The sequence below is a fragment of the Falco biarmicus genome, chromosome 12 (genome assembly GCF_023638135.1).
Source record: "Falco biarmicus isolate bFalBia1 chromosome 12, bFalBia1.pri, whole genome shotgun sequence".
In the NCBI taxonomy this organism is placed as follows: domain Eukaryota; kingdom Metazoa; phylum Chordata; class Aves; order Falconiformes; family Falconidae; genus Falco; species Falco biarmicus.
In genome coordinates this window covers 19,356,788-19,382,550 of record NC_079299.1, presented here as the reverse complement: position 1 = coordinate 19,382,550, position 25,763 = coordinate 19,356,788, and the positions used below count along the sequence as shown (strand labels likewise).

At 38.1% G+C, this 25,763-nt stretch overlaps 1 protein-coding gene across 1 annotated transcript in view; it reads right to left on the bottom strand.

Moving 5' to 3' along the window:
* Nucleotides 1-25,763, bottom strand: part of KIF6 (kinesin family member 6) — a 158,356-nt gene that overhangs the window by 16,414 nt on the left and 116,179 nt on the right. Inside the window, 1 exon segment of the mRNA XM_056357424.1 lies at nt 13,793-13,843. Coding sequence (XP_056213399.1) covers nt 13,793-13,843 — 51 coding nt within the window.

The window sequence follows — 25,763 nt, the reverse complement described above, 5'->3', positions numbered from 1 at the left end:
AGTTCATTTTAAAAGTTCGTCTTTGCCATAAAAGTCTACCAAATGCATTCAACCTGACCATTTTGCCTACAAGGACAAGACCAGGACAGCAAAGTTGTTGCAGAAAGAAGATACAGCAGTAGCTGTGCTGGTGCCTGGGAACAGCAGAACAGAAAGAAGAGTAAAAGAAATCCTGAAGGAGAAGTTAGCTTTGGTAAGCAATGAATTCAGGGAATTAGTATAAATAAGGAAGGTGTCTTGAAACTATGTGAGAAACTTGTCAAGGTAAAGGAGAACTGTGGAAATATTAAGAGTAGCCTCAGTTAACCTGAGAAAAAAGCTTAGGATTTCTTTGTCTTCTAACGGAGCTAGTTAGCATGCAATACACAACATGCTTACTCTGAGAGATGGCAAAATTGTCTTGCCATTATGGATTGTATGTTCAGCAATGAAAGGAAATGTAAGGTTACCTACTAGTATTACAACAGTTTCTATTTCTAGAATGAGTGAGAATAGTTTAAGGTTCCCAAGAAAACATGTTCAGCCTTTTTAACCGAAAAAAAATGAAAGAACCAAAAGATTTGCTCTACAATACATGCAAGTTTCCATCCTGATTATTATTTCTGCCAAGAAAATAAATCTTGTGTCAACCTGTCGTGAGGCCTGAGGAGTGTACCCTCTCTTTAAGGAGAGGAATTCTGTCTGGAACAAGAGGGCAGTAATGACCCCTCTGCCTGTCAGTGTGCCAGCTGAAACCATTAATCTTTTGATGTAGCGCCCTGTAGCTTAATACAGATGAAGCTGAAAAGCATTTTATTTCATTTAAAGTACTTGGGTCAAGCATGTTAACACAGACAGTCAAGGTGGACAAAGCACATGCACAATTCTCATTTGATACATTGAAAGGCTTTGCTGGATTTGCAGATTACAAAAGAATGATAGGGTGAAGACAGCTGTGGTGGAGAAGGTACTCTCAGAAGATTAGAAAATAAACTGCTTGGAATGTTGAAATGAACACACAAGCCAGGAGGTGCAAACATCACAGCAGAGGAGATGCTATGACAGTGGTATCAGATTGTACCTGAACACGATGGATAGTAAGGCAGCCATCATAATCACGCCAGAACCTTTAAGGAAAGCAGTAAACCTTTCAATGATTACAGGGGATGAGGATTTTCTGATTTGTCAGATTTCATCCTCTGGAGAAGGCACAATGTGGGAAAGTGCAGAGCTACACAAGGAACTTGTGGGGAGACACTCACTGCAGAGCTCCTGAGGCTTCACACTTGTTATGACCTTCACGGATACACAGCATCCAGGCTTGAAAGAAATGTGATCTTATGGAACAAACTGGAACGACTTAGAGAGTAACTGCCTCCCAAATGAGCCATGCTCACCAACCATGTGAGCATCCTTAACGTGTTCCTGTGCAAAGCTGGCCAGACTTAGCCAAAGCTGTCTTCAGCAGTGGTTAAAGGGGGCTCTCCTGAGCACACTGAAGTGTGTTTGACTTATCTGCGCAACCTGTTATGGTGTCTGAGGTCAGGAGGTATTATATTCCCTCTATAATGAAGGGAAATAATACAGAGGGGAAGACAGTAACATCTTAAAATGTTAATGCTGTTTCTGAAGTGAGGACTTCCCTAGAAGAAAACCAAATTCTGCTGGTTGTTACAGAGTGATGCAAGGCCATAGTATTGTAGTTTTCCTTCCCCGATTTATTTAGACATCTAGTGCTTGGAAAAATATTTTTGCACTAGCTCTGAAAGGGCAGCCAAATTTGGGTAGAATTTTGTCACATATATAAAAACACCATGAGAAATGTTTTTCTGTGGCTGATTACATGCTGTAGAAGGGATTATTTGGTTGTAAGTTACCTTCAGAATTAATAATAAAGCCTTTTACATGAGATGAGTACCTCTATCACACAAAGGCCCCAGCATCCTCAACCCTGCATAGAGCTACGCCCATTATCTCTAGCAATACGCAGGTGATGAAAGCAAGAAAAACAGCTGTGGCCAAGGTGAAGAGCAGAGTTTTGTATGTGTACAGAATGGAAAGAGATGAGTACGCTGCAAGCTGATGAGGTCCCAGCAGCAAAAATAGCACTGGCTATTTCATCAAGTAAATGGCTACAACTTAGACATGCATTATTGCGTTCCAGTCACAAAGGCAGAAGAGGTCCAGTGTCAGGTGAGGTGCAGTGGCAAGTCAAACCCAGGCCATGCCTAGTTTGGCACTGTTTTGTGAGTTCTCTGGTGTCTTCCCATGCTGTTGCAGTCTCCATTTCAGCTTTTTGTCACACCTGCTCATCGCAACAATGTGCTTGTGAACTGAATAGCATTCTGCTCTAAAGAGCAGTCCTTTTTGAATCAGCCTACCGTAATATATACAGATAAACACACAGCTTTTTCCTGATGTTCCAAGCAAAAGAGATCTATGTCTGGTGGCATGTATTTCAACCCTTTTGGCTGCTGCCAATTCTGCCTTCTCCTCATTCCCTGCTACTTCTGTTCTCTCCTCTTCGCTTTACCTTTCCTGAATCCCTGCAGTGGCCTCTTTCTGCCCCTGGGCTCCTGCTGCTGCCTCACACCCCTGTCCTCCCGCCAGCCCGGGCAATCTCAGCTACAGCTGAAGCTGGGAGGCTAAGGCAGAGGTTACAGGCTCTTTGTATCACATGTCTAATGTTAGCATTCTTCAGTATGCAGGCTCAGTTATTTTAAAATAACATGAGAGGGACAACTGAGCGAATAGAGTAAAATATAGAAAGCATAATACTTATACATTTAAGATAGATACCTAAGAAGAAATACTTTCTTTTTTGCCATCGTTTTTTATTCCTCTAAAGACTTTCTTTTTATTGTACATATCTGCCTGCCCGTTGCGGAAACAGAAAATGTTTATTGAAACATCAGATCATTTTATCTATGTATTAACCTCATATACATTTAAATTATGAAAACTTGAAAATTCACGAGACCAACTTTTGCCCGTATACATTAAAAATTTTGCAATACATTAAGAAGTGCAGAGGTGCTACTGCTGAAATATTAACTATCAGATACCATTTCTGCAGCTGCACAGAACACAAAGTGGTATCTGCTTTGTTCACTCACAGCTGACTTTTAATTCATTGCTTGACAGTTTGTCATATGAAACTTGATTGTACAGTCTAGCTCTATGCTTTTAGTGCATCAACTGATTTGAGCCATTCAGCTGATGTACAATATCACATGCAATTTTAGTGCCCCAGTGACTCCTCCTGGGAAACAAATGCAGTTGGTGCAATTTGATCCTGGATAATGCAGACCCAGGTTTCAGGGATGCAGGGGAGGTATGATGTGCATGTTCAGGAAAACACTGCCTCTGTGTATCCTAGGGGTTTCTGTTGGCATACCTCCATTTAGTTCTATACAACAGAGTTATTTTAGCAAAGTCAGCAATGTATTCATAAGGAGTATTAATTCCTTTACATCAGCATAACTGCATATACAGCTGAGTGGCAAAAATTATGAATCCTACTTTGTGAAGTCTTTGTTAAAAGCACTGAGTCACACGATGTAAAGAGGTTTTGATAGTGCTACACTGGGTAGTGAAATAGTTAATGACTTCTATATTTCTCTTCGGGCTAACTTTTTATTTCATTGTCAGATACTATCCATTTGGTGAAGTGAAGCAGAGAATACAATTGGTACCAGCTGCCTGCTTAGAGAGGAAGGTGAGCTCTGCATGAGTTGACGCTCAGTTCATATCATAAAGGTTTGTGGGGTTTGGATTTTTTTTCATAAAGAAGATTGTAAGAGGCATTTTAAGATATAATGGCTTTACTCTAATGAAAGGGCCAATTTTGGAGCACTGGAAGTATTAAAATTTACAACACATTTCACACTGCCAAATCACATGGTACCAGAAAGAAATGATAGCACCTGCTAACTGGATCACTATTTCAAAGCAATATGGCAAACGTGGTTGAAAAACACTATTTCTAGCATGAGATACCACGTGTTATCACCATAGTTTACTGCAAGCTGGCAACAACTTGAAATAATCTGGCAGATTCTTGTCTACAGTCAGAAAATTTTGCAAGAAACTCTCTGTGACCCTGAACTTTATACTCTCTGGGGCGCTCATATATTTCTCGACCTGAGTGTATCCTAGAAGTCAAACTCCGAGGGATTTATTGTCTTGTGCCTCAAATAACATTGTGCCCTGCCCTCTAGCTGTACTTTCACAGTCAAAGATTTTCATTTTTTCACTGGATAGTCTTGTGTTTATCTGCTTAAATTTATAGTCACTTGAAGTTACCAAATTTAGAATTGACTTCAGTATCCAGTTAATATTTTTACTGCTTTATTTATCAGTTTTGCAGCTTTTGGCAAACTCGGGCTGTAGTGCTTTCAAATGGGAACATATGCTGTCATTTGGTTTTTTTAAAAAGAACTACCCATCCATCGTTATTCAGGATCAGCTTACAAGTAATTCTCCCTTCTTTCTTATTCCTCCCCTGGGCCATGTCAACCTGTTTGTCACCGGGCACCATGTGTGTGCTTTATACAAAAGCAAAGATGGGTATGCACAATGAAACTCAGGAGAAGAAGAAAATACCCTAATGTCTGGAAGAGTTTATGTTGTGGGTTTTAGAGCAATTTTCCCCTTATACTAATGTAATAGATTTTTTTAAAATTTCAGCCACTTGGTCATGAGCACACATTGAAAGAAACTGTCCTATTTTCAGCACTTTACAAGTTAGTGCATGCGTGTGGGATTAAGGGCATGTGTATTTTGATGTTTTTTATTTTTATCACTGAATTTAGTAAACAGGTCCATTGGTATGCTGCTTTTCTTTGTACCATTGTATTGTTTAGTGTTTTACTGGCTTAATATTCCCTCAAACTAACTGACTTCCAATGCACACCTGGAAAGTGGAGCTGTTTTTTCCAGTCTCTAAGCTGTTTTGGCTAAATACAGACTCACACTTCAATTGCCTCAAGTTTCTTCTTTGAAACTAGTCATCTATATATTTTCTCCTGAAAATACATGGCATATGAAACAGAAGGCGTTGCCTTCATGTCAGCTGCACTCAAGCCATGAAAGTTTCTGAAACCATTGTGGCTAAAAGTTCTCTATTGGTTTCCAAATATACAAGTACAATATAAGGGGGGGGAGGAAGAAAAAAAAAAAAAAAAGAAGCCCAAAAAAGCAGCTTCAAGTTTAATGTATTCCATACATGCCAGCTGATCTATTAGAATAGTAACATAGCTGGGTCTTAGTCAGGAAACCCCTACTAACTCAGATTCTTGCCTAAACTTAAATACATTTTACCATTTGATTACATGAGATTATTGTTGCATCATTTATGTTGTTCACAGTATTAGATAAAACCATACCTGATATCTGAATGATCTTTCTCTGCCTCCCAAGAAGGAGTGTGGTTTGTCATCCATAAGTTTTGAGGTTTCATTAGCGTTAATTTCTACAATATCCAAGGACTTTCACAGAAAAAAAAGTTTCTTTCCTAAGTTTTGTCATGCTGCTCTTGAAAGAAAAGGATGGAAAAGACTTCTGAAGTTGCTTATCATGAAGCTAAGATATCTGTCATCAATGTGCAGACCACAGTTGCAGTACGACAGCAATGACTGTAACTTCTGTAAAGCAATGCCTGGTCAGGATAAGAACTTGACTGAGAATAATATAGCAGAAATTTACTGAGAATAAGAAATACCTAAAGGTGTTAAAGGTGCAGTCACACTGAGTGTCACAGAGCGTAGAAGAGATACTGAAGCTTAGTGCATCCATGTTTCTTCCCAGGGATTCCCAGATAAAGAGACACACAATTCTCAGTTCTGAGAAGTGCCAGCCTTACTGTGCATAAGCAATATACATAGGCATGCAGAGTAAATCCTGTGCTTGTGGGTCACATTTAGGAATGCAATGCACACAGCAACTCTGGGATCAATTCAATAGTTCTGATGTTTTCTAAAAATAATGGGTGTTTTACCTGTATTCTGTGTGGAACTTGTGACAGTGTACAGAAGCATTTATTTTGGACTGTAAACTGAACTGATAACAATGTCATTTTGAAAGAATATTAGGGAAAAATAAGCATACATATTTTATACTTAATTGCTTCTGTTTCAGCTGTGTATAGGTATAGATGCACCACGCAACTGACATGTCACTTCAAGTTAGACATTAAAAGGGGTTTTAACCTTGATTCAAGAGGTGAATACTAACCAAAAAATGTATACAGTAGTATCAGCTTGAACAATTTTGAACTTTCTGCTACAAGGTTTTTCTAAAAGACCATTCATCTGCAAGAGAGGAGTAGAGGGGATGGAAAACAGGAAAACACCACCATTGTTGGAGAAATCAATGTATTATGAGCATGGGGTTGCACTGTATAGTGTTTAGTTTAACCCTTGCCTCAAATAAGACAAAAGGTGTCAGGCCTGAAGCACCTCTGTCATGGATCTGATTTTTTTTTCTGTGCAAATAGCAAAGATACGTCTTAAGACCCCGCTTCAGTTAGGTTTACATTAAAGACCAAAGTACTACAGACGTTTTGTTTCCACTCTCTCGCCTGGCTACTCCACTAGCCATCTAAAAGGGTTTCCTAAATGCTTTTCTAAATGTTAGTATGATGTACGAGTTTTCCAGGGAATTTCCAGGAAATCCATAGGATTACATGTCGGCAGGAATGCTGTTCTTTAAGAAGATTCATTTGGATGTTGTTCAATGTTCTGGCACGTGGGCTAGATCAGAGCCATCTGTATACACCTTGGGCAGTTGTGGGGATCAGATTATGGTTTTGGGACCCTCTGTCCCAGCTGGCCACACTCGTACCCCGTATCAAGTGCCACACTTTTGCTGGTCCTCCCGTAAACATACCCGTTGGCTGCAGTGCAGAATCGCTAGGCTGTTTGTGCTAGGCTACCAGCTCAAGAAGGTGCAAGATGTATACATGTATTTAGGCATTTCTCATAACTCAGACAACTATGATCCATGAAGGAAAGGACATTGAGCTCGATGTTCTGGTAGCTGTCAGGTGAATTACACTGTACTGTATACTGAGAAGAGACAATCCTGACATATCTAGAAACTATTACAACTTATCCACATGATTCTTATCTGGAGAAATATATCCAACCTCTGCACATCTGTGGGATATTATTAGCAACTACTTGTCCCACATCATTATTTTCTTTGATCTTAAACACGCAAACATTTTTGAGCAAAGAAGTAGTGAATTAATTTATTTTAGCCGTTTCATCAAAATATAAAATGGAAGAAGTTTTTCACCAGATTTATAGCTTGTTCTGAAACACTGGATATATCACATTCACCATGTTATTTCTCATTCATCCCTTGTCCTGGGTTTTACACAATCAGATGGAAACTGCTATTCTAGGTCTGGCCTTTACCTTGAAAAAATCAAAGCAAATACAGATGTGAAAGAGCTCCATTTGTGCTTTACAGTTCATTAGATTACAGGACTTTTATTTATTACAAAGAGCTCTTGCGGAGGAAACCTTGGTTATTCTACCAGCTTTTTAGAGCCAATAGAAAGGCTACTCTGAGGTATACAGAAGGTGAAGCAAACAAGTTTAGGCTTGGAATCACTAGGCTGTGCATAAAACCTAATTTATTTTTTGCTCACTCCATCTCAAGTCCTGTTTTAGAATTACAGAATCATTCTGGTTGGAAGGGACCTTGTAAGGCTGCAAGGTCCAACCTGCTGCTCAAAGCTGAGTTTGAGCTGACTAGGTTGTCCAGACATGTTATGAAAAACTCCAAGGACGGAGACCCTGCAAACTTCTCTGATGACCTCTTGCCATGTGTAACTATCCTCATAGCATCTTTTTCCTAATATCTTAATTGTAGTAGGCTAAATTAGAGAATTGAGAGCTTAATCTCCAGATTCTGTTTTGCTTACTTGCTAGTCACTAGAAGGAGTCTCTAAATAATAATGCAATTCACACTGAGCTTTTCAGTATTTCAGAAAAAACACTTCATAGCAAGAAAGCTTGCAAAGACTGCAAGCTGTTCCAACAACAGTGAAATGCTGAAGTCAATGTCAATAAAACTGAGAACTGGATAGCTGTGCTACAAGTTCATGACTTCTAATAAAAATATCACTTTATCCAAAGATGTCTTTGCTCTTTTTTGAGATCTGATAAGCTGAAGTTGAGTGGGTCATGTGGGAAGCTTAACAGGAACACACAAGTAATGTCAGAATGTTCTCTGACAGATCAGGAGAAACTACTTGAAAAGATTTCTGGTAAAGATGCAGTGTTCTCTTTCTTGGAGAAACAACGAAAGGAAAAACTCATGGCTGCCTCTAGAATTTAGCATCGCACCTAGTAAAACCTGCTAAAAAGGGTTACAGTAAAAACTGTTTATCAACAAATAAAACTACAAAACACCCTAGAAAGATTGAAGAGAAACTTACAGAAAGAAAGAAAGGTCTGTGTGGGCTTGAGACCTGAAGCGACAGATGTAAGGTGTCTTATTCAAACATTCTCTTACAGTTTTAAACTTAATTCTTACATAGTAAAACCCAAAGCATATTACCTCAAATACTGCTACGAGGGAATCATTGCTGCTTGTCTAGCTGCTGCTTCGATTCCATGGTATTTTTCCTGATTGTGATCATCTTTATGGAAGAACTTAGTACATACAAAAATACAAAAGATCTTCAAGAACTCACAGTTTTAGCCATATACTGTGCTGGCTTGAAGCACAAAACAGCATGTAAAAACATGGGCATAAGTTTGTTATGGTATGTAACTTAACAGTCACCACAGGCTAAAATAAATGCTTTTTTTCCTCCAAGACAGGTCTGGAATAACTAAAATTACTTAAATACACTGCAGTAACAAGAACCTATGAAGATCCTTTAACCTACTTATAATATCCTATATAACTACTTATATATGTTTTCAAAATTAATGGTTCATCAGTATTTCAAGCATTTGCTTAAAAACTGATTTGGTAAATATTTCTAAAAACACTTCATATGTTACAATAATTGCATAAAGCAATCGAAAAGTAGCTTTATCTTTGTCAGAGTAAACCTTTTTTATTGCACAAAGAGAAAAGTGGCACTGGTTTCTGAATTTTCAGTCAGTTTTGCTATTGATATCTTTGTCTTAGCAATAGTGAAAAATCATAATCCTTTTTAACAAGTACAATCTTACCAGATTTCTGTCAGACTCAGAAATCCAAAAATAAACCTTAATGCAAAGCATTTATCTTTGATGGTTTGGTTTTTTTTTTTTTTCCCTTTGAAATAGGGCTGAAGAAATGAAACCCATCACAAGAGCGGGGCCGGTGACACCAGTAGAGGTCACCCTAGGAATAAAATCAGTGCGCACACGCACCAGAACAGCGAACTTTTATGAAAACGCTGCTGTTGCTTGATATTTCAAGCACAAATGTATAGAAGAACATAACACAGAGAAACATTGTGCATATCAAAATTATGAATTTCTGAGACAAATCTCGCTGTAAGTCTGAGGCCATTGCAAACCGACTACGCGGCTCTTGGGGTTTTTTTTTTTGGCTAAAAGTAGCATATTTTACAGACTGGAAATACTTGAACCCACCTACGTTTTAGAGGAAACATCTCTGGGTGCCTAGCAGCAGTGGGGACATGTTGCTTTATCTCTTGTAAAAAAAAAGAAAAGTCTTAAAATTCTGGACTTCAAACAGATTATTTCTCTAAAGTGCTTTAGTTAGCTGATACATAAGATACAATTTTTCAGCACCAGAAATAATGGTCTTAAAACAGGCCATCTATTATTCTCGATGAACTGCATAGGATTTGTGTGGGAAAACACAGACTGCCACTTCCCTCAGCTTCTGTCATTTTGTGATTGAAAACACTTGTGTCTCTTCATTTCACGGCATTAGTACAGATCAAGACTCTCCTGCTTCATATGAACAAAGTTAAGTCTCATCTCAGTTACATGACGTAAAGCAGTGAAAGAAACTGAGGTCATTTTATTTAAATATGGATTTATTTAAATAAGAGATTAACTCTGATGCAAACCAGCAGTTTGGAAGTGCTATGTGCTTTCCATTCACACAGATCACAGCAGAAAAGTTCAAGACAGTTATTAATTATTAGCCCCATTAATATTATAAATATCTAGTGAGATGCTGCTATGGTTGCAGAAAGAACTATCATACGCTTCCTAAGCATACCTTATATCCACACCATAAATAAACCATGGTGGTCTAGCTTTACTAGTGGCATGGGCTATACCGGAAGGGTTCAGGGTCAGGTTGGACAGGGGCTCTGAGCAACCTGGTGAAAGATGTCCCTGACCACGGCAGGAGGGTTGGATTAGATGATTTTTACAAGTCTGTTCCAACCCGTGTCATTCTGTGATTCTATGATATCTCACTCTGGACAAGTGGTAGCATTTTCCGATTCTACCTCTTCAGATACGCAGAAATGTGTCAGACAATATATTTGCATCTTGTCAGGTATAGGATATACAGTAGTGGCAGCTTCCTTGAGCACTGCAAACTAGTGCACTGGAGGAGTAGTTCCTTTGAAATTCTTTGCTAACACTGGCTTTATTATTCCTGCAGTAGTACCCTTAGGTACTACTATCAGATGTACCCTGATACAGCACTGTCTGTCCCTGCTTTATTCTGGTACTGATCACACTGTTCTGCTTCTAGTCAAGGAAAGGTGAGTTAGCAGAATGAAACACACTATGAAGGAACATGTAGCAGGGCAAGAACAAGGGCATAAACTGGTACCAGTATCTTTAGAACAGGTATGTAACTTTGAAAATGTAGGAAAAGATGATGTTGACAAAGCTTTAGAGGGAACAAAGATAAGGAGAAAGCTCCCTATTTTTTGCTTAAAAAAATGTGTGTTATAAATCCAAATATGAAAATAACAGATGTCAAAATCCTTGCTTTCAGGCATTTGCCACACTAAAGCAAATGCTGGTATGCATTTTCAGGGTTTCAGAAGTATCTGTTATTTCTAACTCACCTAGTCATTTTATTTTTTATGAGGAATGGGCTTTTTCAAACCAAGGGATAGTTTTTCTTTCCACTCTTTTCCTCCATCTTTTCTACCCAGAAGCATGCTGGAGACCCAGTGCTTTTTCTCTGTCAGTACCTCAACAGGGTGCACATTATTTAATTTTAAATCCTGCCTAAAAATGCAGTTAAGCATGTTACTCTGAAAGATCTTATTGAATAAAATAAGTTATCTGCATAATAAGGTATTTTTACAATTAATAAAGATGAAAGTCACACTGAGAGTGAATAATCCTTGCAATTTTTCACAAAGTATTCAACATTTCTGGCTGTGTACTGAAAAACACGGAGCTCTCCCTTGCCTCCAATGAAACCTCCCATCTATTTGTGTCCTTTGTTATCTCCCAGCATATGCTGTTTTAAAAAGAGATAGCTAAGAACAATGGGGCTAAGAAGAAATCACATCTTCAGCAGAGCCATGAGGGAGACAGATCTACACTGTTTAAAATCCAAGCAGAATAGCTTCTTAAAGAATTTTAACCATAAAATGCTTTAAGTTAGGAAAAAAAAAAAGGCAGCTGGAAGATGTTAACTTGGTTTCTAATTGAAACAATGGTGTGTTTTATTTCATGTTGGGATTTCAGCTGAGTCTTAATTAGACTTTTTAGCATGCAGTTTTCATTTAAAAATATCTTGATGACATTCTGGTCATGAAGAAGATCCTGGGAGACTTGACACCTGTTATTCCTTGGAAGAACATTCATCCAAAAAGGCAGGCAGGCAAATAATACTCCCCAACTCATAGAATAAATATTAAGTCAAAATATCCACAGTACTCAAAAGAATAACAAAAGAGGAAAAAAAGTCTGGAAAATACTTTGTGCAGTCCAGACTTAACGGTGATAAGCAGATAGCAATGCTCAAAACAAAAGGCAAAAGGACACGGGTTGTCTGCTATGTTGTTGAACACTAACAGAATATTTACAATGTGAATGTATAGCTGGTAAAGTCACTACTATGTTATTTCCTAAGGATACGAAGAAATTATGCTTACTTATTTTATTAAAAGCAGTTTAGACAGTTATTAAAAACAGCATTTGCAACACAATTTTCTATATAGTAAGAAGTCTGTATGCAAGACCAGCTGTTATCATGCAGATTGAAACATAGAGTCAGAAAATATTTTTGAAACACTGAACAATGACTTCTAATAAACAGCATTGCTATGATTTATCTTGATTTAACTTCATAAAGTGGCATAAAATTAGTAAATGGTATTAAAACCTGGAGTGAATTAAAGAAAGAATACTATGTTATACTGAAGATATAATCTTTAGATTGAACTTCAGGTACTAGAACAGAATAGTATAGAACTGAACTGAACAGAACAGTTGGATGGGACCTATAATGGTCATCTAGTCCAACTGCCTGACCACTTCAGGGCTGACCAAAACTTAAAGCATATTACTAAGGACAGTGTCCAAAAGCTTCTTAAACATTGTCAGGCATTGGACATCCATCACCTCTCCAGGAGCCCTGTTCCCGTGTTTGACCACCCTCTTGGTACAGAAACATTTCCTAATATCAAGTCTGAACCTTCCCTGATGCAGCTTTGAACCGTTCACACGCATCTTGTTACTGGATGCCAGGGAGAAGAGATCAGCACGTCCTCCACTTCTCCGTCTCATACTGATCAAAATAAACTCAGTTTGACTCCTGGGCTTTATTGACATGACAGCATTAATTTTCAGTGCTGATTTTTACATAAAAATAAAAAAAAGGATAAAGCTATGAAATAATAATATCATCAACAGAACTTGAGATGGATGGCTAAATTGCAAAGAGAAAGGGGAAATTACTTTGGTACTCTGCAGTAACTTATTTTCCTGATTTTTGGAAGGAAAGAAAGCCCCCCAGTTTTCTCTCCCTTACTAAAAGACAAATAGTTTGCTGTGTAATGTATACATAGAAACAAAACCACCAACTGCAACCTGGTCAAAGTTGGCTCTATCTTTTTTTGTGAAGAAGGTCCATGAAGGCACATTTTGGGATTCTTTAATGGATCTAAGTGAGGAGGGCTTAAACTGTTATTGACCTAGCAGTTTTCTGTCACATTTTAGCTGAAGTTTATTGTCCCAAAAGTAGAATTCTCATATGAACACTCCTAGGTTGTTTCAGTACAAAGTCAGTAGAGTCAGCTTAAAGCATCTCAAAGCAAATTTGGATGACTTTACACTTATGTGAACAACTTACATAGACACTTTTAGCTTCACAGCTGTGTCAACAGAAACTGCAAGAAATAACTTCTCAACTTCTATAACTAGATGTGAAAGAAATGACCTGTGTATGCCTTCGGTCCCTCTTGGAATGATGAAAACTAAAAAGGATGTCAGACAGATTGTGGCAACGTGGCTAGAAGCTCAGTCTCAGGACAAATCAATGTCTGTTAGTGGGATTTCAAGTTAGAGTCATCAGAAAGCAAAAAAAACCCCAAACCTAAAAATGAGGAGAGTTTAGATGCCTGTTCTTGTTTTGGTCACCCTGAAAAGAAAGCAAGCCAACATAAAACCCCCAAACCTGTGAGACTTTTGCATTATTTTTCTCACCACACATGAAATCAGAGGCCTTTTGAGCCAAATTTCTGGCAAAGCTCATAGAGTCCATGTTCTTTATGGTATGCACTACCGTAGAAATGTTGTGGCAAAAACTGTCCTAGAAAATACAACCTGCTCCACAAGCAGATTCAACATTGGGAGAGAACTTGTTGCCCCTGTTGTATCCTGTTCTGTTTGAAATGTTTTCCTCTTACCTAGAGCTGCCCTTTGAATGCGCCTCTGGGTTATCTCTCCTTTTAGATGGTCTATAAAAGACACAAAATGCAAATAGTTAGAATTAAAAACGTCAAATATCAATGAAGTCATTGCTTATTTCCCACCATTTGGAAACACCTGTGCTGCTGGCAAGTTTAAGGGGATTTTTTGTGATCCACAGGACAAATAGTTTTCTGAGCTCTCTCCTTCTCACTACTGCAAATAAGGAAGTAGGCACAAGTTGGCTCTACATAGCCTAAGATTTAACTTTATCCAGTAAGAAAGACTGAAAAAGAAGCTATTTACTGTCAAGCAGTTTCACAGGGTAATGATCTCCTGCTGCTAGATACAAAAGAAGTCCAAGTGAGGCTAGAAGACGTACAGAATTCCAAGTATTTGCTCAAACAGACTTATAGGCCTGGCGGTGGAAATGAGCTATGAGGTCATCCAGTCCACCTCTTTGCCAGTGAAGAGTTCGTTCCCTACAGCCCATTTTTTCCTGTTCATCCATTTCAGTTTTAAATACCCCATGTGCTAGAGCTTCTGCAAGTTCTCCTATTCAACAGGACCTACTGTGTAATGTCATTGGTCTTCAATCAAATTTTTTCTTTGATTTCATTATCTCATTATTACTAGTTAGGGTCCCATGCCCCATATATTTCACCTTTACCCTTCTTTTAGTAATTTCCTCCTTGATCTATGACACTGTTCCAGTTCACAAATTATTTCAAACCATAATTAGATTACCACATGGGAAGTCATTATTCATAGATATTAATGGAACCAATGAAGGAAAAACATAACCCTAAATGTGCAATTTCAGCAGTGTATGTGTTCTGAGGGAGGATGGGATTATGCTTTCAAGTTTTCAAATTAAAACAATTTCTAAGCAGACTTGTTCATAATCTTTATTAAGTTGTATATCTGAATATCAAGGAAAGAATAAAAAATATCCATGGTGGATTCACTTTTTTCCCCAGACCTGTGATTATTGCAGATATTAGCATGCATTCTGAATTAAAAGTATCCTTTTGTTTCCAAGTGAAGACTTGTAGAGTAAGCTAATTAGAGCAAATTAAGTCATTAAAAGCTGCCAAATGTCTAACTGAAAGAATGTGAAAAACCATTTAAATTCACAGGTTATTAGAATTAGACTGTTCTATGAGCACCGAAAAACCATGAAAAATTAAACTTCTTTAGGATTATATGCAATACACTGTAGTATAACAGACAAGTTATGTCGTTTTGAATATTTTTAGAAAAAAAACCAAAAACAACAAAACCCCCTACCTACTCCTTGTCTGTAAAACAGATATTATGATTCCTGTTTTTATGCACAAGAAGTTCTATTCTTTTCAATTATTTCCATTTAAACCAATGACTTCTTCTGTACTTAAAAGTAGGTGTAAAATTAAGAAAAGCCTTCAGCTGCTGAGAAACAGGTTAAGCCAAAGAAGTAACGTCACCTACCTCAGCTATACCAAATAAATCCTCTCTGCTGTAGTAACACTCTACCAAAAAACTTACAGTTAAGCAAGCTCCTCATTTCTGTAACTATAGACAAAACCCCCTTAATTAATAATTTTTACTAACAAAAGCCCCGTTAAATGATCAACACACACTATTCATGCTTTGAAAGCTTTTAAAGCAACTCAGTTGATGTCAATACTCAGTGAAATGTATTTAAATGTACCAGTTCTTTCCTCAGATTGCTTTTTGCTATACTGGATGTTTAGAACCTTGTATTCTATTGTACTGTATCACACAGGGTGATGTTACTCGCTTAGTATTGAGCCATAAAACAGTTATGAAACAATTTGTAGTAATCTTGAGATTCAGCTCAATGGATTACCATTACCTTAGGCTCAGAAAGACATCTATACATTATCTTCATGTAAGGGCTCAGAAACTCCCTTCCTTTACCACTGTGAGCTGCCACAGGCAATGCCACCATTATTTGAAAAAAATGGTTCTAATAGTGAGAATATGCTGTTTCTCATGAGCTAAGTGAAAATAAAGGTGACATACAAGTTCCCAAACCTGTCAATACGTGGTGTTAGTGGCTTTATTTCTCTTTCTTTAATCTTGCTAGAAACAGATCATCAGCAATCCAATGTTTTGCATCTCAAGTGGCAATGTCAACCAAAAAAGCAAGGCAAACAAATCAATGAAAGTAAGATTGAACAGACAGATAACAGCTTGCAATCAGTACACATATGTGGAAGCACAAGAATATAGGGACTGGTTTTTAAATTATTATAACCAAGAGGCTTGACTTTCAGTTACCCAGAATTTACTCTCAGCACAGCTGGGATAGAGAGCACAGATGCTGCAAAGCGTTTTTTTTTTTTGTTTTTGTTTTGTTTTGTTTTGGTTTTTTTTTTTTTATGGCAAGCTTTGTTAGGCCAGCCAGCAGTGTGGAACTGTCCCAAATGCTCCTCCCTCCCCTCATTCTAGCCCTCATACACCTCTGCTCCATCCATGACATGGACCATGATGTTGTAAGAAATCTTGTGCTTCTATCTGGAAGCTTTACAAAAGAATGAGAAGTTGGAACTGGACTACCTGTAATCAGAGAGGAACCAAAGAAAACTTCTCCTTCAGCTAGAAAAATAAAAATACAGTCTCACCATTCTTATAGCAAGAGTTTTATTTTTCTTCTATGAATAGAAATAGAAAGGTGACATTTACCCAATTCACATAGTCCAAACTGCCTTTTCATGACAACAAAAATTGAAGTTCATTTCGCAGAAAACTTCCTGAGAAGAAACTGTAATTATATTACGGGAAAAGAAACCCAAACAGGAATTCTGGTTCAGAGAACATGATGGTATCATGAGGCACCTGACTATAAATCCATACCAAGACTTAGCCAGACATGATTTAATCTTGCAATTTGTTTTAATCCAATTTGAAATTTGACAGTTTATTTAGATTTCCTTTGGAAAAAAAATTATGGTTTTCATGTAGAAACTCTTATTTTTGATGAAACCTTAATACTTTCTGTGCATGTTTTTGATTAAAGTAATCTTGTTCTGATTTCACTACAAATACTTGTGTGGGAGAATGAATGCTTCTGACCTGCTCTACTTTTCCGCCTCTGAGAACACCATCACCCCAACGCAAGACTTGAAGTTCGTAAGTGACACAAGTAGAGGATAATTCCAGTACTTCTGCCTGCACAGACCTTCCCATATAAACAAATGGAAGATTTCAATCTTTTGTACTGCCAGTTCTACAACCTTCATAAACACAAATATTTACCCAAAGAAATATGAAGAATCACATTCTTAGAAAAAAGCCCCCATGACTTCTGATTCCAACAGTGTAAAGCTGTGGACAAGGTAGTGCTTAAATGTGGTTTGCAGAAATTGAATTTAAGACTTGGGGAACATCTCTCAACATACGGCTAATTATGTTTTCTGAAGTTTCACCAAACAAGAAGCTAAAAATAGGTCTGCAGCTAATACCAAATAATTTTTTGCAGTGGAGTCATTCTTCATTTGGAGATAACAGTCCCAATAAAATGTTGAATGCTGCAACTCCACATGTTTTGGCAAAAAAGTAGTTTTGGGGAATTTAAGAATTCACTCAGCATGCAGCCAGCTGTCATTAAGGCTGTGATAAATCTGTTGGTTTTGGCCTGTGTTTCTGGACACATGTACCATCCTGAGGTATGGAAAAGATATGAAATGGTAACACAGAACTTCAGCTTTCTGACAGGAGACAAAAGCAAAGAGGGAAATGGAGAAGACAAACTGGAATAGAGAAACCTAATTAAGACTGATGTAAAGCAGAAGAAAGTATTCTATATGCTGACTAAATATGACAGAATCCATAACTTTAATAGTATGGCTGTCCTTTAACTTCTTGTCTTTGTGTTCTTCCAGACTGTTTCAAGGAGCTGAAATAATCTGCTAATTTATTACCGAGAATGAATACTGCATATGCTTCAAGGCGATACAAAAAATGAGTATGTTCCAATTAATAAAATATTGATTTAAAAAAAATGAGTGTTTTTGTTTTGTTTGAGTCCACATTACAGGTTTCAAAGCTTCTCTTATGTTTTATCAGACCTTCCATATAATACTATTATCAAGTTTCAAAGACTGCTAAACTAAAGGGTGAAAATACTTGACAAGATAAGAGTACACACACAAACTTAACTTCCTCCCTTTGAGAATATTTGCTATTATTGATGTGGATAGATCTTTAACTTGATGCAGGGTCTCTTCTGACTTAAATGACAAGCTGAAGCCTTCATCAATAACATCTCATTTCTTGTTATTTTTTAATATTTTTATATTATTTTACATTTTTCAAGCCTTTGTTGAGCTTAATGAGACCTTCTATCCAGGAGATCTTGAAGCCTTCACACCTAAACTGGGAAGCTGTATCTCTCTCTTCATCTTTAAATCATTGGTGTTACATAAAATATCAGGCAGAGCATCCTTTTATACATCCAGGGAACCTGTAATTCCTGGAATTCACCCTCCAGGGCATTTTGGGTGCCTAATAATGCTATATGGTCCAAGTGTTAGATCTTTTTTTTTCTGCTTCTCACCCCACCAGTGAGTAGGCTGTGCTTGCACAAAAATTTGGGATGGGATACAGCTAGGACGGCTGACCCCAAATAACCAGTGTTATCATATAACACCTAATGTCATGTTTAGCATAAAAAGCTTGGGGGAATGTGAAGGAAGGGGGGGACATTGAGAGTGATAGTATTTGTCTTCCCAAGTCACTGTTAAGGAGTGATGGAGCCTGGCTTTCCTGGGGATGGCTGAAAAATGGCCTGCTGATGGGAAGTGGTGAAGGAATTCCTGGTTTTGCTTTGCTTGCGCATGCAGCTTTTGCTTTACCTATTAAACTGTCTATCTCAACCCATGAGTTTTCTCACTTTTACCTTCTGATTCTCTCCCCCATCCCACTAGGGAGGAGTGAGCAAGTGGCTGTGTGGGGCTGAGCTGCTGGCCAGGACTAAACCATGACAGGAATTACTTGGGGTTATTGTTTGCAATGCAACACCCCTAGAAATGCAGTTGAACCCAGCTATCACCCAGCTATGAAGACCTACTCAAGACTCTGGATCTATTAAATTTGATTAAAAAGGTTGCGTGCATCCACTTGAGTCAGATAAGGAGTCCTGCTGAATGAGCACAAATTAAAGCTGTATGCTCAGCAAATAATCATTGAGATAGGCCTTTAGAGACAGAGAGCAGGGTAATCACATAACTTCCATGAGCCTTGTAGAGATACATTTTTAACTGAGCTTGAGGTCGGAGTTGTAACAGTATAGAAAGATATCTAAAAGTAGGAGACATTGAACCCAAATGGAGATACTCGAATGCAGCGAGTCTCAAATGCACAATACTCAGAGACAGTTATTGGAAATCTTACCAGATGCGTTAGATATTTTGAAAATCTGGTGCGGAACATGTATAAGAACACAACCTATGACAAAAAGTATCTAGTAAGAAAAGTCATGGAATAATAAAAAAAATAATTCTGTTCTAACTCAAAATCCTGCACCACTAAGAGCAGACAAACAGTTCAGCCTTTCTCTGACCCAGAAAAATATTTGGGCCAAATTCTGACTCTTCTTTGCAACCTTTGTCCTTCTCCAATGGCAAAAACATGTTAGAGGGCTCTATTAGGACAATGTGCAGAGGCAAAGTAGTCTGCACTAGTAACCTGGCTCAACGGTATTTCTGATGCAAATGCTTTATTTTGGGATACATGGTTGGCCAAATTCTCGTGTAATCTGACAAGTCCTAACTCTCAGAAAGCCGTCAGAGGCATCAGGAGAGAAAAAACACTGCTGCAGCACTCAGAGCCTCCTGACTATAGCACACGCATTTTTCAAGGTATGAAATACAGCCCTCATCAGCGTTAAAAAAATATTAATGACAATACTTGGAGGTAAGATATTGTAAAGTATAACCTGCTGCAGCAGATTTCTGCCTTTTGTTCACTGAAGAAACATCTGCAGTGGGTTAAGATTTTACTGGCTCTCCTTTCTCCTTTTTCCTCTCTCTTCCCTCCTTTGCAAGGTTTGCTGTCCAAGGTTACTGCACCCACAGAGAGTGCGTAGAAGCAAATGTCTGCCTGCATTCTGGCTACTCCAGCACAGTTTGGCATCTCAGCACAAACATATTGGCAATTTAAGCTGTGACACTATCATCAAGTCAACTGGAATGTCTGAAATACTAGCAAACACTCTTTTGCCAGCTGTGCTGGGAAGAAAGGATTGAAAACCGTAACTGCCAGCAAAGAGATGGGACAGACCACTGGGAGCAAGCAAGGTAGTTGGTGGTATTTTGTAGAACTGATCAGTCGAAGACTTCAGGAAAGATGACAAGTTCAGAATCGGGAGAACAACCCTGACTTCCACACCAAATCCATAGCTGCAAACCAGAGCCTAAACTCAGCCCACGAACAAACACACTTGAAAATACACAATTTCCCCAACATACTCTCATTCTTTGAAGTTTAAATATCCCAGATTCAAATGCGTACGTTTTATTGTGATGTAGGATACTGCACATTTTGAGATTACTATTTAAAACATCTGACCAGGGCATGTTCCTGTCCTTGCCACACTCAGCTGAGACAATAATTGTTTTTATTGACGCATTTAATACCTTCAAGCATGATCAAATTTACAGACACAAAGCTTATGAGACAGTCAGTCTCTGACACTCATTGCTATAGGACGACACTGTATTTGGCTTCACTGATTATTCCTTGAGGTACTCAATATATAGTCCTCTAAAATCTGTCCTATTTCTATACTCCATACTAAGTCTCCTCCTCATTTCCTATATGCTTTCATTAGTTTGGGCCAGATTACATCATACCTTTTTTCTCAGAAGATGATTACTTACACTTTCTGATCGATCAGCATTCCTCTAAGTGTTCATTGTTTGGCCTGCATTTGCACAGCATCCTTTATCCCACTTTTTTTCTTTTCTTTTTTTTTTTTTTTTCCCTCCTACTAGCCTTTCGTACGTTTTGGCTGTTACAGAAAAAAATGCTTTGATACGGCCATAGAGCAAAACTGTAGAGAAACTGAATTAATTCTTCTGGTGACAGCCTTCTGGACCTCTTCCTTCCTCTAAGTAGAGACACTAATTGGCTGCATAGGCCGTAATTGTTGAGGTGTTCCCCAAGGTCCCATTCATCCAGATGAGGGAAATGCTAGCATGTATCATAGCTCCCACTCACCCAAAGGCACAGGATTCCTTTCCGTAGAAAGTAGAGTATAGGAAGTGGCTAGTGCACATAAATTCCTAACATTCCACATACAGAACACTGGGATATCTAGGATAACCAACAGTAGGCACTAAGGGCTCTGGACTGCAGTTCAACATCTTGAAACTGTAACTCAGAACCTGGATGCTTTCTGAATTTAGAAACAAATGCTCAGAAATTTATTTTATCATCCTAAGGTTGGCTGTCACTACCCAGCCGTTTTATTTTTAAGTTGAACTCAGTGCTGCCTGGGCAGTTTTAGTCAAGCATGGATGTTTAGCAGCAAGCACACTCCAAGAGACTTCAGCAGGACACATCATTTCTGGATTCTCAATGGGCATGAGACAGGCAGCTCAGTCAATAAAGTGGTGCTTTTGTATGCACTAGCAAAGACAGTTTGTTGTATTTCAGTATTTTTAATTGGGTTTTGTTTTGGGGTTTTTGTTGTTTTTTGGTGTTTTTTTTTCTTTTAGATAGCTCTCCTGAATTTAGATGCTTGAATTTCATTTAAGCTATACCTTAGATGCCAGAGTGCTCCTTTACGTATTGTCCAAAGTTAACAAATACTCTGTGTATCTATCTTCTTCTCACATGCTGGAAAAGAGACAGAAATGATGCACATCTGGAAACTGTTACTCTGTTGTTTATCACATCTATTTGTTCATGAATTAATTATTAAGCTGGCCCAAAAAGCATGGCTGAAAAGCAATGCCATATGCATAAGGAATCTGTGAATTTAGTGCTCTGGATGCTCACATTTTAGTGCTCTGAATGCTCACATGACTAAATGCAGCTTACCTCTTGATTATTTCCGAGAAATTAATGTGAAAAGAAAGAATATGGAAAATTAAGTCAGAGGAACAGCTTTGTATACAGCTCCCCTCTCTCTCTCTCTTTTAATGTCTAAATTTAAGAAGCTTAAAAAATAAATAAAAGGCCTTAAAGCACGAATAGACAAAGTCAAAGGCAAACAGTGTTACCCCCAAGTTCTTCTGGTAATAATACACTGGCCTCAGTTAATATTTTAAACAGAGAATGAATATATTCAAATATAAGATGGACACAATTATTTTCTGTTGTAATACTGCCTTCATGGCTTCACAGTTTCTATGCAACAATCTGATGTTCAGTTTCATTTTTGGTCAAGGCTGTCCCATAGAAAATTAAATATAGAGTTCTAGGCTTCACTATATACTTCAGTTTCAGAACTATCTTACTCAAGAAATTGCCCTGGAATTGAGCTCATAGTGCTGTGCACCTTCTGGTCAGATGAGACATACCTAGATTGATGTTAGGAATCTGATAGACATGGCACAAAACTAAAACCCAAATAACTTAAGAACAAAATATGGTGCTGGAGCTGCTTAGATATGCTGCCTACTATGTTTTGAGGGCATGTCAAGGTTTCAGGGTGATGGAAACAAGGTCAGAGTGAGAATGGGTGTATGACTTATTTTTTTCATGCTCATTTCCTCATAATACCAAACCTTTGAGAAATGGCTTTCTGAGCGTTAGACATATATTAGCATCCCAGTAAAATCTGAAATAGTGTCCTATAAATATATAGTATACATTTACTGTTGTGGATAATCTCAAGTCTGCTTCTTGAATGGCTCAGCAATGTAAAACACAACCTGATTCTATATAACTGGCATAATGATGTTATCAGCTCTGAACAGACATCTTCCCTCAGCCTTAAATAAAATGCACGAGAATATCTTTGTAATATAGCTATTCTCTGTTGATTGCACTCCTGAAACATTCACAACCAGCTGTGGTGCCGTCCATAGTCCCACATGATTTAGGAACTAATTTGATTAGAAAAAAATAACTATTGTGCTTTAGTAGATGTAAGTATGCCTATACTGCAAGTCTGCATGAATGCTGTCCAGATGTGTAAATGAACCACAAGATCCTATGAAAAACAAAGTTCTATTTTTGTGCTTATGAAGGGTTATCATTCTTTGACAATGCTACTCTGAATAAGCTAAGGTCTATTTCTCTGGAGTTTGGAGGTTTGACTCTTCACTCATAAAATCTCCGGACATCCAGTACTAAAGACAGACATGATCAAGGAAAACTTTTTTACAAAAGACTGTAGGATTTAAAAGAACTCCCTGTAATACCACATTAATGATCATCTAGCATCTTTTCTTTAAAAGAGCAAATTTAATAGACTGACTTAGAACGTATTAGCCTAATAAAACAGCAAAATGCAGTGTAGCAATCCAGCAATGACTAACTGTTTTCAGCCTGCAGACAGCCTACAAGTAGAAAATCTGTTACTGAGAAGTACTTTTCCAAGTTTATAGTCATGGCAGTTCACAGCTTGATTAAATCCAATGAGCTTCATCCATTTGCTTTAGTTACTCTAGTGAAAGCCTTAAGTAAAAAGTGTTTACTTGGTTTCTTCCTGAGCATAACTTTTCCCCCCGAAAATAATTCTTTTTCTAAAGAACAGAACATAATCTGTAATAATTAGAAAATGAAAATATTTCCTACACATGGAGATTCCAACACAGATCCAAAGAAAACATTAACATCTTAGGCCTGGAGTGACTGTTACACTAATAAGGTTCCTCTGTTTAAAGAATAGCACATCAGGGGAGCATAACAAAGCTTTTCAAATGAATTCATTCAGTTTGGTATTTTCTGAATAAGTCATTTGACAGATCGTGTTTTCTCATTCTAAGGACCCATTCAGCCTATGCACTGTCACCCATGGGCATTGCCTATTGTTTGAAAGTAAAAACAAACATATGTAAGCTACTCTGAAACAATGGACAATATTTAGCATTGGCATAAACATATGCATTGCCCCCTGAAGCCAAAAGACTTGTACCTTCCAAAATAAGTTTCCTGAGTGCTGCTGCAAAGATGATTTTATATTATTGAAGATGGTATCCTCTTCTTATAGGGAGAAGCAGAAAAAGGAGAAAGGCTGCCAGAAAGCTGCTAGGGCTGCCTGGTTCTCTTGCTTGTCTCATCTCTAACAGAGCAGGGAAGACAAATCCTGCATGAACCAAGGACTGACAAAGACATAGCAATGACATCTTCCCTTCTGTCTTCTTTGACAATTGCGCAAGCATGACCTGCACTGGAGCAGTAGCAGAACAGGCATCTGTTACAGCTGCCATCAATCTAGGTGTACCTCTGAAGTGAGACAAGAGTCAGACTTATAATGTTTACATTGCCTACAGCAAGTGTAGCAAAGATGGATTGTCTCTCCTGATTTCAGAAAAGCACAGTAATGCTATTATAATAGAGTTTATATTCTTGTCTGATTTTCCTCCTTGTTTGCACATCTCAGGACCCATTCAGCTAAAAGTATTACTTTATTATTCACTGCTTAATCATAAAGTGTTAAGAACTATACTAAGCAAATGTAACTGCACTACTCAAACACAAAGTAAGCCCTACTCGCAGTGCGGTGACTTCTGAGCTTCTAAGCAAAAATTCATGTAAATCAAAAATACGATTTGTTGATTACAAACAAGGCAGTTAATTGATTACTCTGACTCACTATGAACACTGTGAAGAAACAAAAAATTCACTAACATGAACCTTTCACTGCTAGCAAGATGAAAAAACATATTCCTGTCACTCTCCCCTTTATATTACAAGCCAACTGGCTGCTCCTAGAACAAGAAAACAGGTTGTGGAAACTTTCATCACAGTGCTGAGTCTGCCCCAAGATGGTAGCAACCGGTTACCATTTTGTAGCTATCTGCCAGGCCTGTGTGAAATGCAAGACGTCTCTTCTGCATTACAGCACTTGGAGAGAGATCTTATGAGAGACGCTGTGAGAAATCACAGCATTTTTATATTGTGCTCTACAGATCCCTGGCTAAACTGAGCCCTAGAAATCGTGCCTGAAGTGAGCTGGGCATCGGTAGAAAAAGAACCTTAACAGTCAGGATGAAAGTAAGTCATATTTCATCCTGAAAAGAAGTAAGTTAAAATGGAAGAGGCTGTAACCAAACAAAAATAAGATGTAGCACCCTGCAAAGCAAAGTAAATCACATTTCTAACAAAGGAAAAAGTGCAGATGGTGACAAGGTGGTTAAGAAAATGAAATCTGCAGAAACTCAGCTGTTTTTCTGTTTTCAGTTCCACGCTTCCAAAAATCAAAATGTAACATTTAAAAAATAGATTCCGAAACTGCAGTCATAATGGCATGAAGACTAGATATTTATCCAAACCAAACACACATAGGAACTATGTTGTTTCAGTGTTAAGTTGCAAAACAGATGGGCCAAGAAATTACGGAGAAAGAATCTGAAGACTGTGTCAGCCATGCTGAATGGCTTCAGCTTTAACAGCTACTGCTATTTTTGGTGGACACATAAAGACGCCTCGTTTATTACAAAACTGCTTTGAAACTGACCTGGAGATCAGAAACAGATTGGGGCTTCTAGGCACTGGGCCATATTGAATAACATCCCAGCTGGGAAATTACATCTGGGGACTGTTTGTCCCCATGGCCTGTTTTCTCTTCTGTTTCTCTCACAGATGGCTGCAGGTTTTGCAGAGCTAATGTGCCTTGTTATATTAGTCCTAAGCGATATCCTTCAGGAGTAAACAGCATAGTAACACACCCGAGATTAAGTATCATAGAAATACTACTCATGTTCCTTTTCCTGACAGCACTGTTGTGTCCTGAGACCGAGACTGACTCTCTGTTAAGTGGCAGAGGACATCTGCAATATGCAGGCA